The sequence below is a fragment of the Myxine glutinosa genome, chromosome 2 (genome assembly GCF_964187855.1).
Source record: "Myxine glutinosa chromosome 2, kmMyxGlut1.1, whole genome shotgun sequence".
Taxonomy (NCBI): domain Eukaryota; kingdom Metazoa; phylum Chordata; class Myxini; order Myxiniformes; family Myxinidae; genus Myxine; species Myxine glutinosa.
The window spans coordinates 95,793,208-95,811,858 of NC_136262.1; the positions used below are offsets into that span (position 1 = coordinate 95,793,208).

The following is an 18,651-nucleotide window of genomic DNA, read 5'->3' on the forward strand; positions in this document are numbered from 1 at the left end:
TGGAGAAGATTGTCATGGGGCCCGCAAGGCTAACCCCCGCTCTAGCAGGGAAAATGGCCTTAAAATGACGTTGTTGTTGTTGATGTCTCCATCCCTCTTCACTCATCCCTTGGTTGTGGCCCCTGCATTGTCTGACCCGACTTTCAGTGGATTTCCTTATTCCCTTTGTCACCTTGTTTCATCCCTGAAACTGCAGTGAGTATAGAATTATGTTTAAGAACTGAAGATGTATATATATTTCTCTTGAGTCAGATTTACAGCAGGCATGTGAGGGAGGACCAATTTGAAAATTTGAGATAAGAAACAAGGGCATGATGGATTGTTGGCAAGTAGCTCATAGGCTGGGATCCCAATCAGCCAGATCATCAGATGGAATAAAATTAGATGGCATCACATGAAAGGTAGGTGGGTTTGACAGGAGCAAGAACAGGGCAAAAGATGAGTGAGGTGGGACAATATGTAACCAATCTACACCTTTTACAGCGTCCTGGTACACGTGTAGGAAATGAACAAACACATCTTTGGGAAGCACTCTCTCTCCTGAAAGTACTTGCAGCAGCAACAGCAATTCCGGCTGTCCCACGGCATTCAAGCCACGAGTGCAGAATGCCCAGCACCGGCGGTTAGCATCTGCCCACTCGCAAGGCAAATTTGGTAAATACACAAGACGCAGGCAAAAAAAAAAAACATCACACAAGATGGTGAGGAGCAAAGAGCTGGACTCACAGTTTATGATTGTCAAACTGACAAGCAGGTTGGCATTGAGGACAAACACCATTGGCTCGGCACCCTCTTCTTCAAGCACCCTGACCAATCCATGTGGGTTGGGTCGTTCTTCAACTGTGTAATCTGCAGAGTGAAGAACAGCGGATACAACAGCGGATAAAGAAAATGCCACAAAGCAGTACTATTGAATAACCATCCAAATGGGGGCATGTAGAATGGCCAAGCAGATTTGAAAAAGTTTATATCAACAATAGTCTTGGACAGCAGAGTCTTTAATGTAATGTTGTCCATTGAGATATCAACAAATGGAAAAACATAGAGATTTTAGATACACTGGGAAGGATAAAGATAAGATTTATAAAAGTAGTAATGGGTCAAAAGAAATCCAAAAACAATCATACTATATCCAGTGAATCCTTAAATATCACGAGTTTTGATCATTTGCCGCATTCTCTATGTACTGATTTAGATATCGGGGCTTCATTTTGACCACACAGTTTTTGAGCTGAGCTGTGATTGGTATCTCATACCAGGAAGCTTCTGTTGGTTTATGAAACTGCAGAACGATTTATAAAACAAACATCACCAGGATACAAAGAAAAACGATTCAAGAGATTAATAGGGGAGGAATGGTGGGGGCGATGAAGAATGTTTAATTGCTTCAGAACGTTTAATCTGCTTCAATGCAGCAGGAGACTTCATTGTAAAGCCAATTTATATTTGTTTTACATGTTTATTTCAATTGTGATGTGTTTATTTTTGGCTGCTGCTGACCACCCTCTGTATTTTCTCAAAGCCCAAGAACCTAACCGCCCATGTTCCCATCGGAAAATGGTTTTAAATCTCACGGTTTTCAATATCCCGGCATTTTCCAGAAGCGCAACCCCCACGATATTCAAGTATTTACTGTATACAATCTGGTGTGTCTCGTTGTTTGTTAGCTCCACAAGCGGGTTTCAGAAGGTGGAATGGAGTCCTCTCAGGTCTCAAGGTGTCCACCTTCGTGTGTGTGTGTGTGTGTGTGTGTGTGTGTGTGTGTGTGTGTGTGTGTGTGTGTGTGTGTGTGCGCGCTAGTTGCTGTTGTTGGCTGCTATCTCCAAACATGGGTGTGTTTCAGGAGATAGAACGGTGACCTACGAGGTCTCAAAGTATCCACCTCCACTGTATGTGTGTGTGTGCAACTTGAATGCACTCCTAAACTACTGGATAAATTTAGTTAAAAGTTGGTGATTGTACTTAGGGTGTGCCCAGGAAAGTTTTAGGTGGTTAAAAAAAAAAAAATCATAGCCACGGGAGTTCAGGAGACGACATAAATTCTCTATGTAAATGCATATATAGTGTAGTGCCGCTCCCGGTGATATGTCTATTACAAGTCCCAGCAGTTTACAGCACTGTATTATAATAGTATCTCTGTATGAAAACCCTAGAATCAAAAGCTACTTCGCCAATTTACATACATGCTCTATATGTTATGCACTCCTAAACCGCTGGACAAAATACGTTGAAACTTTGTGGTTGTACTCTTGAGTGGGCCTGGTTCTTGACTGTTCTACCAAGTTGAGATGGCCACCTCAAACTTAGATTTTTACTTTTATGTGAAAGTGGGGAATTATCATAAGAAATGGGTGAATTATCATACCTGTCAATACACCCCTACACCATTAGACAGAATAACTTGAAAACCCGGATGTTATTGCGAAAAAAGAAATCAAACTCCCGGAAGTTGTACAAATCATTCTAAAATACGCCAAGTCTCTGTGTTATGTCGTCATAAAATGAAAACTATAGTCATCATAGATGGGCATCGAAATATTTGTGTCTGTTAATTTGTTTGTTTGTGAGACAAACTGCGTTGAAACTCGGCGGTTGTACTCAAGGTGTACATGGGAATCTTCTACCAAGTTGGGATTCCCGGTTCCAAGTTAAAGTTGCCCTCCCTAGTCACCCCAACAAGGGAGCAGGTGTTCCTAGTTGTTATAAATAAACAAAAATATTTGCCTCAAAATTATTATAAATAAATAAAAAATATTAAAAATTATTAAATAATATAAATAAAGATATTAAATAATTATTAATTAAATTAATTTTAAAATTTTAAATTAAAATTAATTTTTAAATTAATATAATTAATTTAATTTAATTAATTATTAATTAAATAATTAAATAATATTATTAAAATTATTAATTATTAAAAATAATTGTTAAAATAATTATTCATTAAAAATTAATATTTTTTAAAATCGTAAAAATATTGCCTCAAAGTAGGTGGTGTATTGTGTTCAGTGAATTATTAACGCTTGTAACATAATTAGACGTGAAACAAATCGTTTATTCTACACGGCTCTGTCATGATTCTTGATTTTAGATGGCAATTGTACAAGTCACGTGGAGTAAAAAGGAAGGTGCGTATTAACATTGCAGTTAGATGTGAAGCCATGTTCGGTAAGATAGCAATAGTTCAGGAAATTTCTGAATGCTTCTGGATATTGAACTATCTCATGTAAACGAGTGATTTCTAGCAGCATCTGGATGGAGAACCATCTAGCAATTCTAGCAGTTTCTAGAGGAAGAGGCTTTCACGAATGTTCTTGGACCGAGGATGAATAGTAAATCAGAGTGAGAGTGGCGGGTGCAGCGAAGAGACGGTCACCTTTTGATGTGTACGTTGCTGTGCTGGAGTGTTTGTGCATTGCTTGTGCTATATCTTTTAGATAAAGGCAAGTTGGGACTACGCTCGCCCGCCAGTTGGACATCGATCGATCAAAGAATCATGAGTTTTTGTAACAAGCATCAGAAGTAAGCGATATGGATACAATCTACACAAGTAAAAGGACTATGTCTACCCATTTCCTATATCCTTACTCACTGATTCACATATGGTCACTTAATTTCAAACACAATTAACAATGTCTTGCACTTTTGCTTAACATTTATTCTCTGTGGCCCACTGGCCCAGTCAAAAGTAGACTTCTCAAAGCATTTGCTCTTTTGTCAAGGCATTCCAATGGGTGTTGCTTCAAGACAAACTTTCATGGGATTGTTGTTGTTTCTGTTTACATTTAATCCGTTTTCACGGAAGTGTTATTCTTGTGGTTCTATGGCCCTCCGATCCTATCGATTACCATTCCATCCCATCACCCGTCCTTAATAAGTATATCCGCGAGTTAAAAATAAAACGGAAAATGGGAAAGTTATGAATCAGATAATAACCATTAAAAAAAACGAGAATGGCACTCGGTAGAGTGCATACCACCGCCAGGCTAAGCAGTTTATGTTTTGTATCCCACCTGAACCAAAATCGAATCGGTATGTTCTTGTCACCTAAGCAACCCATCCACCAAGTTTTGTCATAATCCGTCCATAACCTTTTGAAATATCATGCTGTATATATCGTTTTTCGCCCCATCTCTCAATGCTGAAGAATCAATATAAAAATTCTAGCACCCAGATACGGATCTGGACTTGACCAAAATCGAATCATTTCATCCTTTTTTCACCCAACCTCTCCTCCAAATTTCATCCGAATCCTTCCACAATCTTTTGAAATATCTTGTTCACAAACAGACAAACAGACAGGGGTGAAAACATAACCTCCATCCACCTTCGGTGGCAGAGGCAACAAGGGTAAAGAGATGTATATGGTAAATAACTACTGTAAAAATACAATCTACCAGCATTGAAAATAAATAAAAATAATAATCTAAACTTTACTCAAATTACAAATCCAATTTTAAATGAAAAATTCCATCACAGTATTCATACACAGATCTTCACTTGAAAGTGAAGCTGAATAAGTGCAACAGCACCATCCGATTTCCTACAAATGAGTGCGCCACTGATGTCACGATGCAATAACAACAAAAAAAAGTGACAAAAGAAATGCCTTACAAAAGACCTAATTTCCCAGTGTAAATCAAGACAAACTTACAAGAAAGAAATCAATTTAGAAATGGATAAGCAATGGTTAATAATGTCTAATATATCATAAACATTGAGCTCCTACAAATAACTACTCTCTCTTTCATGCACCAGTTTATCATATCTATCCTCTTTGATGGAGTACACCAAATTCTGCCATGCGGAGGTGTAGTCAAGCAGCTTGCTTTCTTAACATGGAGGGCAGGCTATGCCTAATTAGGCGTGGGAACGTGGTGGGTGGGTGTCAGTCCTTGGGTGGGTCAGTGGTAATCAACTTGCAGGTCTCAAGGCTGAACTCATAGGCCTCAGGGTCGTGGTGGTGCCTTGCCAATTCTATATCTGGCTTTTGTACCCCCTTTGTCCTTTCACTGGCATAGGGCAGCATTACCACAGGCTCTGCTTAAGAAAGGGCCTCGGATTGGAGTTTACTGGCTCATCCTGCTCTGTCTCTGTCTTACCCTCCCCCAACCTTACCCAGTGCACACTATGTACTGGGCTTTGTATCCTCACCTGTAAGGGTGAAGAATGTTCTCTCCAGCAATCCTGCTTCAGTGATAGACCTGAGTCGTGCTGGTGTGAATGCTCTTGGGTTCTACTCTGTTGCACTTGCTACTCCTGTCTGCGCTGTTTTAACCGGTTCGGGTGCCGGCTTGGGATCTTAGGATCCTGGGTTTGAATCCCGGTCGATCGCTGAATTAACACCAGTGGGGTCGACTCAGCCTGTCATCCTTCCGAGTTCGGCAAATTGAGTGCCAGGTCACTGGTAATTCCCTGTGTCGCAAGAGGTGACCAACAGGGTTGGCGGCAGGAAGGGCATCCGGCCATAAAACATTGCTTCAAAAAGGGAACCACGGTGCCCGAAAAAGGCCAACCCCTGCTCTGCGGGGAAAAATGGCCTCAAAAGGTGGTTCTACATTGGCCACCTCCAATCTGCCAAGAGGTCGGTGGGCATTACTCCAATCTGTGAGGGGATGGTGGGAGTTAGCTCTGCACATGACTTTCCTCTTTGAAATGATTGGAAGCCGTAAATCTCGGGCAGCTGGTTGGGACCTTCTACCTCAATCAGTCTTGGGCATTCAACACAGACAGTCATGCTGCCTTGCTTGGTGGGCTAGCTTCCTGTGATGTGTAGAACTACTTTCACACTTTGCTTTCTGGCTTCATTTTCTCACGAAGTCATCGTGGTGCTGTCAGTGGGGTCTCCTCCACTAATCTCTTCCCCCAGGGCAATGGGGTGGCATCTGGGGCCGGGTCTGGTTCCAATTTAGCATAGGTGGCCTACAGGGTTGGCAGCTTCCATGCACTGGATGTCTTCATTTTTTACGAATGACTCCATATCGTGTCATATAGTACCCCATACCAATGGCAGGCAGACAGCAGCTCTGTAACTCTCTGCTGCTCTGTGGTTGAGTGGATGCTGTCTAATGGGTTGAATACGTCTTACAATCCTGGTGAATCTCATAGTCTAACCCTGTTGCTCTGCAGGAATCATCAAACAAACTCACCGATCTGTGTCCATTGTCGACCATTGGGAGTGGTTTGCTCTCTTCACCATCAGATGGTAAGTATTATTAGCATTTTGTCCACATGTTAAAAACGTTTTCATCATAGCCCTCACTGTACAATATGACGGGCAGACGGACACAGACGGACACATACGGACACACACGGACACACACACACACAGTCAGTTCCTGGATGCTTCAACACAGACACTGGCACCATGACAGTTGGTGGTGGCGATGCCAGCGTGCCATCAGCTTGCGTCTGCTGCAATGGTCGAACTGTGGAGCAGAACTCAGCTGGATCACCATCTGCTGTCTCGCCCCTCCACCCTACATCAGCCCTCTCAGCTCTGCTTTCAGTACAACCCTCTGGGTTAAATTCCCCAAATCAAGTCTTTCCTCCCACCACCACTCTATACTCCCATTTGTAGAACTGCCATCCGGAGACAGTTCAATCACACTCTTCCTCTCCAGGGTTTCAAGCATGTGATACACCACCATCTCAAGCCATCCTTCATCTCTATCTGCAATCTTGTCTTTCCCTATTAACCCATTGACCAAGCCCTGTTACTTGCAGGATTTTGTGTTTCCTCCAACCCTTTCCTCTTTTCCTGTTAATTCATTCCCATGCTTGTTGTGTCAAACTGTGGCCCCCACTGTCACTGCATTGGCTTTTTATTCTCAGTCACCTCACTATTCTCTGAGCCTCAAATTTGTATACAAAAAATGCCTCTAGATTTATCACCTACCTCCTTTAACTCCTGTAGAGATGAGTATGGGAGGAAGACCGTCTTCATCTTCTGGAATAAGATTAATCCCCTTCCCTACTGGGCTCCCCACCACTGCAGGATGGCTGCCAGTCAATATCGTCAGTGCTGGATGCCCAACAGAAGAAGGCTGAAGTGGCAAGCATTGAAACAAAGTTGGGGAGGTGACAGATGGCATCACTCAAAGTAGATTGCAATCATTCCTGCCCATTGTACCAATACCTGGTATATAATACCACACAGCCAATCACAAAAAAATTAAAGATGTGAGAAAGAGGGGCATATATTATGTGGTCACTCATGCTTCCAAGCAAAAGTGGATTCATGAGAGCAAAGTTTTGTTTTCTTATTATTGACCTGATTTATCCAATTCAAACATTTGGAAAATGCTAAAAATAAGGATGGTTTAATCAAACGTTTTTCTCTTTTTTTCTACAAGTTAGAAATTGTAAAATTTTTATAGGTGTACACGAACATATAGCTCATAATTAAAATTAGTTTGTGTGGCTAACGCATCTGTGCAAGCATGACCTGTACAAATGGGTTGATGGCAATCTTACTATAATTCACCAAATGTCTGTCTGTCCGTTTGAAGGTACCGTAAAAACTGCTGAACCGATCGCAAAGATATTTTGGGTGGATAATCCTGGGATCCCCAGGAGTAAAATAGGCTATTTCGTTTTCCCAATTTCAGCTTTAGTCTCCAGCATTCTCAGGTTTGGACTCCCGCATAACATTCGCGTTTGCATGACGTTCATTGTGACGTCTTCTTACGTCGAGCAACGGTACCCGCCCTATGGGCGGGGCTTCAATTGGGAGGCCCAAATGAAAAGGCTATATATCGGAAATTGAAGCCTTTTTTTCTTTTAAACGATTTATATAAACATCCGTCATGCGGAAACGTCATGTGGGAGCAAGTATCAGCAGGATGTGGCAGTGGGGGACTGTGGGAGTCCACGTTTGCACCGATCGCTGCACCGTGTGCCACACAAACGGCTGCACTGATCGCTGCACCGTGTGCCACACAAACAGCTGCACTGATCGCTGCACAGCTGCATCGATCGCATGTGGCATGAAGGAGGATCTGCACTTCCTTCAGCATGAAGGAGGATCAGATCTAACAGATCGCTGTCTCCATCGATCTTGCCAAGGCCGTAACAACTATCGGCTCAAAATCCTTTTAACTGTTGATTTGGTACAGTTACACGTTTCGGGAATTTGGTACACGTATCGGGAGTACATACGACATAGCGATTGTGAACACGATTATCGATCACGATTCACGATCATCACGATCATAGTGTATCGATCGCGATTTGAAACACGATGGAATAATATTTACCGATATGAACAGTGATGTGGCTTTTATTGAAATTCTCAAAATACTGTTTAGATTTTGATGATTTGCGTGTAATGTGATTCAACGGATGTTTATATGAATCGTTTAAAATAAAAAACCCTTCAATTTCTGATATTTTGCCATCGCCATATGCAGATTCGCCACGGACCCACGATCGATGTTTCTCGACGTGAACGTACCCGTTTGTTTGCGAACAGGTACGTTTTTCATGGAAGTCCTTCACGAACTTGCTGTCCATGTCTGACGTGCGACTGAAGGTGCTCCAGGAATGTGGAATTTATTGGTTTCATGCTTTAGCATTCACCGTATCTGCATTGCCTGTTTGCTTCTGGCCTCCCACCCATGCGTAGCATGGGTATTTCTCTAGTTTTACAAATGCATGCTCACTGCTTAAGCAGGTATGTGTGAAACCTTATGAAGGCATCGATTCTTTTGCAATACTGTATGCATGAAAAGTGCTTGCACAAGGTGGAGGTGAGAGAAGAGGAGGAGAAAGAGATTGGGAGTCAATGAGTCAAAAATGGAATACAAGGGATATATGGGAATGGTTAATGGGAGAATAAAATAGTTTTTCTTTTGTGTGTAATTTGTAGATGGCTCTATATTATCAACATGGAGATGAAACCGAAATCGAAACAAAAGCCACTACCTCAGTGCCTCGACCGTCAGGCGTCCCTCGCGTCTCCTCTCCGACGCTGTTGTCTCCAGGGTCGTGCGGCTGTCTGGGAGGTAGAGGCGGATGACTAAACAGCCGTGTTGTGTCAGCAACTTCCCCGTTAGGCAGCAAGCCGTCTGCGAACCAAACGCGCCGTGACTCGCGCGCTTGGGAACCTGCACTAACGCACATATCAGACAACCATCAACCAACAACCTACACAAACCCAGCAACATTCCATTCTGCCAAAAGTAATGACATTCTCACACTACCTCGCCACGTCATGATTGAAGAGACATACTTATTTATTTTGAAAAAAACAAAACAATCGGGATTGAATCACAATCCTATGGAGGCATTGTCATCCCTTGTTATTCCACAATTACAAATGTGAGCACATTTTGCATTTTCAAAAACTTTACACACATTACATTTATTCGCAAGTCCTTTGTAACAGATGATTTCGCAATATGATAGTGAACTCTAAATACAAAATACAAATCAGATCATGCCTTTAAGAATCGAAATAATCAGTCAATTCCTGGGATGTTAAAGAAAAGCCCAAAATAAAAAAGTGTTTGTCATACCATTGCTGTTTAAATATCTTGGATCCATTGAAACAAGTGATGAAAAATAGCAAAGCACAGAGCAACAAGAAAGGCAGGAGCTATGAGAGCCGATAATATTTAAAGTCACTTTTGTGTAAAAGGATAGATGTATCAGAAGAGGTAACAATGAAGATATTCAACTAAGTAGTTAAAACTATTTCAAAATATGAATCATCCACATGAACCCTTACAAAAACAGAGGAGAAAAAATAATTCCTTTGAAATTCGCTTGAATATATGTTTAAAACATAAAATAAGATTGTTTTATAAGGAATTAGAATGGCACTCGGTAGAGCGCACACCTCCGCCAGGTTGAACTGTTTACCTTTTGTATCCCACAGATAGGCCGGATCTGGATTCAGACCTGAACCAAAATCTAATTGGCTTGTTCTTGTCACCTACTGAACTCATCCACCACATTTTGTCATAACTTGACCACAACATTCTGAGATATCATGCTATATAGCGTTTTGGCCTGGTCTCTCAGTGGTGAAGAACCACTTAGAAATTAAATAATTCTCGTATCCGAATCCATATTCATGTCTTCACCAAAATCGAATTGATTCGTTCTCGTCAAACACCAAACCTGTCCACCAAGTTTCGTGTGAATCTGGCCACAACTTTTTGACATATCGTGCTTACAGACAAACAAACAGACAGGGGTGAAAAGATAATTTCCATCTACCTTCTCTGGCAGAAGTTAAAAAACAAAGGAAAGGAAAGCAAAGAAAATGAATACACGGTCAGAAATTACCGATTTTGCCAACTGGGTTGAGAAGCACCAAAACATCTACATCTGGAAATTTTGCAACACCAAGTGGTTACCATGAGGGCAGGAACATAAGCCTCAATTATCTCCACGTGAAACTAACTGGTTACAACCCCATCCAGAATGGATAATAACAGCCGTTTTGCTTTCTGTAACACTCAGCAATCTATGTGTACCAAAAAGCAGTTGGAAGAGAAACTTCGACGAAATGATAATTAACTGAACACGTGTAATAAACCAACAAAGGGAATTTTAAGGAATTGCAAGAAATTGAATTTTTAAAAAAAAAGTAAAGAAAAGGCCGAATGTTAAAGAGGGTGGAGAGGTGGGCAGGGCCTGGTAGTTAGGTGGTGGTTGGGAGGAGGTGGGAGTTGAGGGAGCAAAATGTATGAGGACGGGAAGAGATTCAAAAATTATGATTGTAGATGGCACCAATTTCCACCAAATGTGGATGCATCCTCCATATTACAACTATGGTTTGAAAATGCAGCATTGAAGAAAGTTCACTTATCAACTTAATGCTCTCTCTCATGCTACCAGCAGAGGATAAGCAGAAAACCCAATCCTTTCACGTCTTTCGACGTGTAGGGCTCCTGAGTTTTCCTTAGTCAGTGGCCACAATCCTGGACAGGTCACCATTCCAACATAGGATACATGAATGGTTCATTCTTCCCAGTAAGCTGGTACTAAACACGTCGACCTCGGAAGGATGACAGGGTGGGTCAACCCACCTGGTGTTATTTTAAGGAAACAACAGGGAGTCAAACTCAGGATTCAAAATCTTCATCCACTTTAACCATTTTGCCGACACCAGACTCGCAGCAGTTGGTAAGTATTATTATCATTTTGCCCACATGTTAAAAACGTTTTCATCATAGCCCTCACTGTACAATATGACGGACAGCCGGACACACGGGCACACACGGACACACACACACCGTCAGTTCCTGGATGCTTCAACACAGATACTGGCACCATGACAGTTGGTGGTGGCGATGCCAGCGTGCCATCAGCTTGCGCCTGCTGCAATGGTGGTACTGTGGAGCAGTACTCAGCTGGGTTGCTGGGATTGGGACTTGGAAAGCATGCGGGAGGTACAGTGGTGCCAGAGACTGGAGCTTGCTCTGTGGACTTTGCTAGAACACCACACAAAACAACAAGATTTGAAGATGTATTTGTTAAGTTCCCAATGCTGTTCCAGTCCTATTTCAAACAAATTGAATCAGTGGGGTGTTTCAACTGAAGCATTGTGGGATTACAGAGGAAAATCAAAAGAAACTTAAATTAAAAAAATTAAAAGTACCCCGAATGATGTCTGTATAACAGTCGAGGCAGACACGTGCTTCACGGCTGTCCATGTATGCAAGACTTGCTCGCCGACTACAGCAAGTAGCGCAAAATACCTGCCATTTGGATGTGGGGGCAGGAAGGGTTTCCAGAAACAGTATTGATGAATGATTCAGATGTTTTCTACAAGATAATTATAAATGACTAGGTCACGCAAGTACTGCACCATTTGAAAATAAATAAATAATCAAAAGGACAACGACGGGCACATTACCTTCCCACAGGCACGGCAGTGGTGCCTCCTACGTGTGAAGGTAAAACGGATTTCACAGCGCATGCAGGACCGCGCCTTGCCATCCGGTACCCAGGTAGGGGCAGAACTTCCGGGATGGGCACCTCTTGATGTACATTCCTCCAACTCGCTAGCAACATCAAGCGTTGAAAATTCAGTAACCAGATTGGTTTCCTTGCGATTGTCCTCAACCCCAAGGCCTGCTGCAGCCCAGTCTTCCGTACTAACGGGCGAATGCGCCAAGTTCTGCAGGCATTTTGGTCGAGCACCCCCCTCAGGAGAGAGAGGTGTCAAAATATCAAAGACAGCTTCTCCTTCCAGATTGCAGACTGGGTTGATCATTGGACACACTGGGTATGAGGTAGGACAATGGTATTTTAAAACAATTCAAAAACAATGTAACATTGTGATGTTCTTTTACCACGTTTGATCCATATTTCTCATGACATCCAACTCACTGTCAGATACCCCACCATGAGAGCTTGTATTTCCCCCCACCCTGAGTTTATAATGTCTAAGGTCTGAAGAGCAACTTGAAGATGCATCACGTACAAGATAGTGACGGATATTACTGCACTTTTACACAAAAGACAGGGCCATAGAACACGATAGACAAATCAACACAGAAATAATCTCCACTTCTAAAAACGATGAAATGGTGGCACAAATCAGAAGCCTTCACCAGAATCAGCTCGGATGTTCTGGGAAATCGCTGGAAATCCCCATGCTGCCGTTAAATGAAGGGTACGCAAAATGAAGCGATCCCGTTAAGTCACCCTCGTGGAGACTTTTGCCCTCCAGGAGGACTGTGATAAAGACAGGTATGTTTTTACCGTTTTATTTACATACGATACATACTCCAAAGTTTCAGTGCTACTGTCCGGAGGATCTATTCCATTTTTTTCTCATCCCGTCTGTCTTTTATTTATGAAACAATTACTCCATAAGGTGAGCATGTCCATCTGTTTGCTAGATTCCTGGTGTGTCCTTCTTTTTTTTTTTTGTTTACAAGATCGAGGCTCGTGAAAAAACTAACATTAATCACACAAAAAGTCAAACCGACACATAAAACACAAAATAAGGGGAGCGATAGACAAGATGGGGAGAGAGGGGGAAGGAAACAAACACAACATTTGAGAGCAGGGACATCTCGAGAAATGTGGGAGGGGGAGGGCTTGGGGGGAGGTGGGAGAGGTATAAACATATGGACACTGCAAGGACTTCCAGGAAAGAAGTTGGAATTTCAAAAAAGTGGATCTGGGATGAATTAGCAGGGGTAGAAAAGATCAAGGTTTTGATCTTATGGAGGAGATTCCAATTGGATGGGGGGAAGATAAGAGATGGTGGTGAACAGCTGTTTTAAAGACCTGGAGGGAGGAGTGGGATTGAAGGGAGTGGGGGAGTTTGTTCCAGAGGTGGGACAAAAGGGGAATGAAAGAGTGAAGGTGAGCAGAGAGCCTAGATTTTGGCAGTTTAACCATAAAAGGGTTGCAGGCAGATCTTGTGCGACCTGCAGGAATATTTGGGGGACAGAGCACAGAGAGAGCTGGGGGAGCAAGGCCGGAGAGGAGTCGGTAGAAGACAGAAAGACCACCAACCTGCCTGCGGTGAGTGAGTGAAAGGCCCTTGGAGTTAGCTTCATTGCAGGAGATTCCAATGATTCTGAAAGCTTTGGTTTCAACAGCATGAAGCCGAGCTCGGTGTGAGACAGGAGCACCAGCACAGAGGGGGGAACAGTATTCCATTGAGCTGCGGATGTTAGGCTTGTACGTGTTGAGGAGCTCAGGTGTGCCAAGGAAGGACTTCGCACGACGGAGGATGCCCAGTTGGTGACTGGCTTTGGAGGCCAGCTTGGAAATGTGGTTTTCCCAAGAAAGATCATGGCAGATAGTGAGACCCAAAAGCTTGAGCGACAGAACTTCTTGGAGAGGATTGTTGAGAAAGTAGATGGGAGGGTTTTCTAGTCGGTCTTTTTGGAGAGACATAGTAAGAGTGTGAGATTTGTCAGGATTGAAAGACATGTTCCACTTGTTTGACCAGTCTGTGATTTTGTCCAGGTCTGCAGAGAGTGAGGAGGCTGCAGACTGCCAATCTGAGGGATGTGGAATGGAGCGGCAGAGAGTGGAGTCATCAGCAAAGAGATAGAGAGGATTTTCCAGAGAGTTGGAGAGATCATTGATGAAGACCAGAAAAAGCACATGGCCCAGTTCCCCGATTCCCTCACCTTTGAGTTCCCCGATTAGGATTAAATATTTTCTTCATGACCAGCGTGGTTTTCGACTGTGTTTGGAACTCGGCCGCATCCTGCATCATTTGGGTAGGTGTGCCGACTAAACGGTTTAAATGATCAGAAAAACACCAAAACTAGCTAAGGAGTAATGTTATCAGGAGTAATGGATAACTAAGTTATTGAATGACAACAAAAAGCAGTGAAGTTTAATTTCAATTATGAACTCTTTAGTAAATATCACGTTCAAAGATATACATATATTAGTATTAGACACATATGTTGGTAAAGGCAGAGAGACCATAACACCGTCACAAATAAGCAAAAAACTGCAGTTTCAGAAATGTCACAATCCATTTTGCATTATTTTCTGTTTTCACAACGTATTCCAAGACATCTAACTACTGTAATAAATAGAGCTTGTGTGGCTGTAGCTATGTCAGCAATATTCACTCGTCGGTTGGTTGTGGCACTGACCAATTGGTGTGCTGTTTTCCTCTTCACTCGTCGATTGGTCACGACACTGACCAATTGGGTGTGCCCTTTTTTCCTTTCACTCAATGACTAGTTGCATCACTGAGGTGATTACAATATTGGTGGTTGCAGTGCAGCACTGCAGCAGCTTTATCCCACGCTTTCCTCACTTCGTGTTACCTCACCTCTCGCAGTGGTGATTACAATATTTGTGATAACTGTGCGACAGCTTTATCCCACGCTTTCCTCACTTCATGTTACCTCACCTCTCGCAGTGGTGATTACAATATTTGTGATAACTGTGCGACAGCTTTATCCCACGCTTTCCTCACGTCGTGTTACCTTTCCTCTCGCAGTGTTGATTACAATATTTGTGATAACTGTGTGACAGCTTTATCACACACTTTCCTCACCTCATGTTACCTCACCTCTCACAGCGGTAATTACAATATTAGTGATAACTGTGCGACAGCTTGATCACACACTTTCCTCACCTCGTGTTACCTCACCTCTCACAGCGGTAATTACAATATTAGTGATAACTGTGTGACAGCTTTATCACACGCTTTCCTCACCTCGTGTTACCTCACCTCTCACAGTGGTGATTACAATATTTGTGATAACTGTGTGACAGCTTTATCCCACGCTTTCCTCACCTCATGTTACCTCACCTCTCACAGCGGTAATTACAATATTTGTGATAACTGTGTGACAGCTTTATCCCACGCTTTCCTCACTTCGTGTTACCTCACCTCTCACAGTGGTGATTACAATATTTGTGATAACTGTGTGACGGCTTTATCACACGCTTTCCTCACCTCATGTTACCTCACCTCTCACAGCGGTAATTACAATATTTGTGATAACTGAGCAGCAGCTTTATCCCACGCTTTCCTCAACTCATGTTACCTCACCTCTCACAGCCGTAATTACAATATTTGTGATAACTGAGCAGCAGCTTTATCCCATGTTTTCCTCACCATGTATTTTCTCACCTCTCACAACATTGACAACAATATTGATGATTACGGTGTGGTGCCATTATCACACGCATTCCTCACCTCTCACAGCGGTGACAACAATATTGACGATTACAGTGCGGCGTCTTTAGCCCACGCTTTTCTCACCTCATTTTACCCGACCTCTCACAGCGGTAATTACAATATTTGTGATTACGGTGCGGCATCTTTATCACACGCTTTCCTCACCTCTCAACGGTGATTACAATATTGACGATTACAGTGCGGCGTCTATCACATGCTTTCCTCACCATGTGTTTCCTCACCTCTCACAGCGGTGACAACAATATTGACGATTACGGTGCGGCGTCCATCACACGTTTTCCTCACCGTGTGTTTCCTCACCTCTCACAGCGGTGATTACAATATTGGTAATTACGGTGCCAGCATCTTTATCACATGCTTTCCTCACCACGTGTTAACTTTCACATCTTTCTTTCAAGCAATAGTTTTACGACGGAGGTTACACAGGTTTGCTATTATTCCCAACTATTTTCTCTTAAAATTGTGAAGAGTTTCTATCTGTGAAATCGGTGATTGCATGATAAAGAGCAGAAAGCATTACATATTCAGCTGTTTCGACGTGGAAATGCCCATTTACCTTTATGAGCGGGAGGAGGGTGCGAGTATAGAAAGGGACAGCTTTGGAAGGGAGAGGCTGAGGCTGTGGGGTTAAAGGTGGGGCAGGGGAGGGAAGCAAAGACGGGACAGCATTGGGAGGGGGAGGCTGTTGCTTTCTTTGTTGAAGAGTTGTCAGAATTGCATGCATGTTGTGTGTGTGTGGTGTATGTTGTGTGTGGTGTGTTTTGTGTGTTTTGTGTGTGTGGTGTGAGTGGTGTGAGTGTGTGGGGGGGGTGGGGAGGTGTTGACGCAATCACGCCACAGGTAATGTGTTGGTGTATTTGAAAATGCGGAAAATTTCTATCCTACTTTCTGCCTCACCTACCCCACAACACAGCCATTCCACTTTTAGAAAAATCATCAACATTTCAACATAAAAGTTCTCGTTTTTGTTGAAGAAGTAGGTGTCTTACCAAACTGAAAGATATTTTGTTCACGCAGAACAATCGACACTAGAATACTATAGTTATGAGATCAAGCAATTACCAGACACAACAGTATGCACTCGACATTCATTACCTTTAAGGGGAGACAAGCTGTCTGCACTTGTATCAGACTTGCTGTCTTCCAGCTCCTTCTCCTCCAATACCAAATCCTCTTTCAAACTACCAACTCTCCTTGGGCCTTTGTCAATACCACAGTCTTCAGTACCATCTTCAACAATGTCGTTGAATTGTTTCACAGAATCGTGTACCTCTTCATCCTCTAAATCCTGTTCTCTCAAGAATTTGTCCAATTCCTCATCAGACACCAAATTTAGCTCATCTAAAACTGGTTCGGCTAAAGGAGAATGGACTTGACATGCGTCTGTGAGGGACCTTGGTTCCAAAGAGTACGCAACTACTTCAGAAGATGTTGATTTTTTTGGGGGTGACTCCGTGATACTTTGCCCTATTTTCATATGTGAGGTGCTAAGTTTTTGATTATCTGTGGGCAAATGCATTGCCACACTCTCCTCTCCCTTTTCAGCACTAGGCTCAATTGGCGCATTAGTCAATTGCTCCGAAGTGAACGTTGTGCACAAAGTTTTTGTAGGATCACAATGCAACCGCTCATCAGTAGAAGGTACAGAGCTTTCTGCCATATGTAAAGTTACAAAATCTACATCTCCTTTTTCAACATTTACAGTTGAATGCGAGTTTGGTGTCTCAATTAACGATTGTTCAATGCTTTCTGACAATTCCAGGTTGTTGTTGATCTCAGGAGGCTCTTCGCTGTGGAAAGCCTCCATTTCTTCCATACAAAGTCCAATACCTTCATCAAATTCTTGACTTTCCCCATCAGAATTCTCCATCTCAAGGCTTCCCTCAACAGCAGGCTGCATCTCAACCACAGTGGGCACATTCACAGAGTCCGTTATTGATTCAGATTCTATCAGCCTCTCCTGAAAGTCTGAAGGGAACGTTTCATGTTCATCAGCAGGTCCAACATCTGCTCTACTCTTCCGCTCAGGAACAGCTGAAGATAATTCGCTCTCGCTTTCTGGTGTTTGCACCACCATCTCAAAATCAGCTACAATCTCTCCCTCTGCTTCTCCAACAACTTCCTTTGCGTCAGAGGATCTGCAGGACAGCAAAGACCCATTTTGTTGGATTCCTTGCTGCCCGCCAGGCCAGATATCTGGCCTTGGAGCCTCCTCTACATTTGTCCTCAAGGCAGGATTGTCCTCAAGGATCTCTTGGGCCGTATTCACAACCCAAATGCCATCTTCATGCACCTCTCCCACACCATCCCCATCTTCTCGATTTCCTGGCTCTGGAGTGCCAGTGAGGAGGCCACATGGTGCAGTGGAAAGCATAATATCATTTGTTGCAGGATCAATGGGGACAGCCCTAGATGCTAAAACAGAGCAATCAGGTAGAAGATCCAATGCAGGTTGATGTAGTGGTAAAGCACAAATACCACTTACACCATTCGTTGAAGGTTGTAATAGATCAGGACTTGCAAGAGTTGGTGGTGGAGATGGAGCAGAACGATGTGGAGCTGTGGCAAAGGATTGAGGGCTCGGAGAAACGTCACATACAGGCTGAACGCAGAAGACTGCTGTAGCCACGTTTCCATCAGGAAGCGAAGCGTCACGTACAGATGACCAGTCGGTTGAAGGCAGCCACGATCCGGAAACAGCAGGCATCGCAACACCATCGCAGCTATGTTGCCTCGAGGCAGTCCTCAAGGAGTCGATGTGCTGGACATCATCTACAAAAAAAAACATATCATCAGTCACAAAGTTCATGAAAGAATGGAAATGTAGAATGCATCAACCTCCATTCATATGATACGTCAATGGGCCCAAACTACCAAAGCTTTCATTGGAGTTTATCAAATGGACTAGTTCATGAAAAGAAAAGAAAAAGTCTTCTGAAGCATTAATTGCTCAATTCCCCATACACATTAAAGCACCCCCACCTCCCACCCCACCAAAT

General features: G+C 43.0%; 1 protein-coding gene across 1 annotated transcript in view; it reads right to left on the bottom strand.

Moving 5' to 3' along the window:
• LOC137421556 (zinc finger FYVE domain-containing protein 9) overlaps window positions 1-18,651 on the bottom strand; it is a 61,558-nt gene that overhangs the window by 25,392 nt on the left and 17,515 nt on the right. The window contains exons 3-10 of the mRNA XM_068107732.2: window positions 16,748-18,424; window positions 11,870-12,237; window positions 11,612-11,711; window positions 11,247-11,444; window positions 8,926-9,107; window positions 6,899-7,046; window positions 727-849; window positions 475-630 (exon numbers count right to left, since the gene is read on the bottom strand). Coding sequence (XP_067963833.2) covers window positions 475-630; window positions 727-849; window positions 6,899-7,046; window positions 8,926-9,107; window positions 11,247-11,444; window positions 11,612-11,711; window positions 11,870-12,237; window positions 16,748-18,424 — 2,952 coding nt within the window. The remainder of the gene's footprint in view (window positions 1-474; window positions 631-726; window positions 850-6,898; window positions 7,047-8,925; window positions 9,108-11,246; window positions 11,445-11,611; window positions 11,712-11,869; window positions 12,238-16,747; window positions 18,425-18,651) is intronic.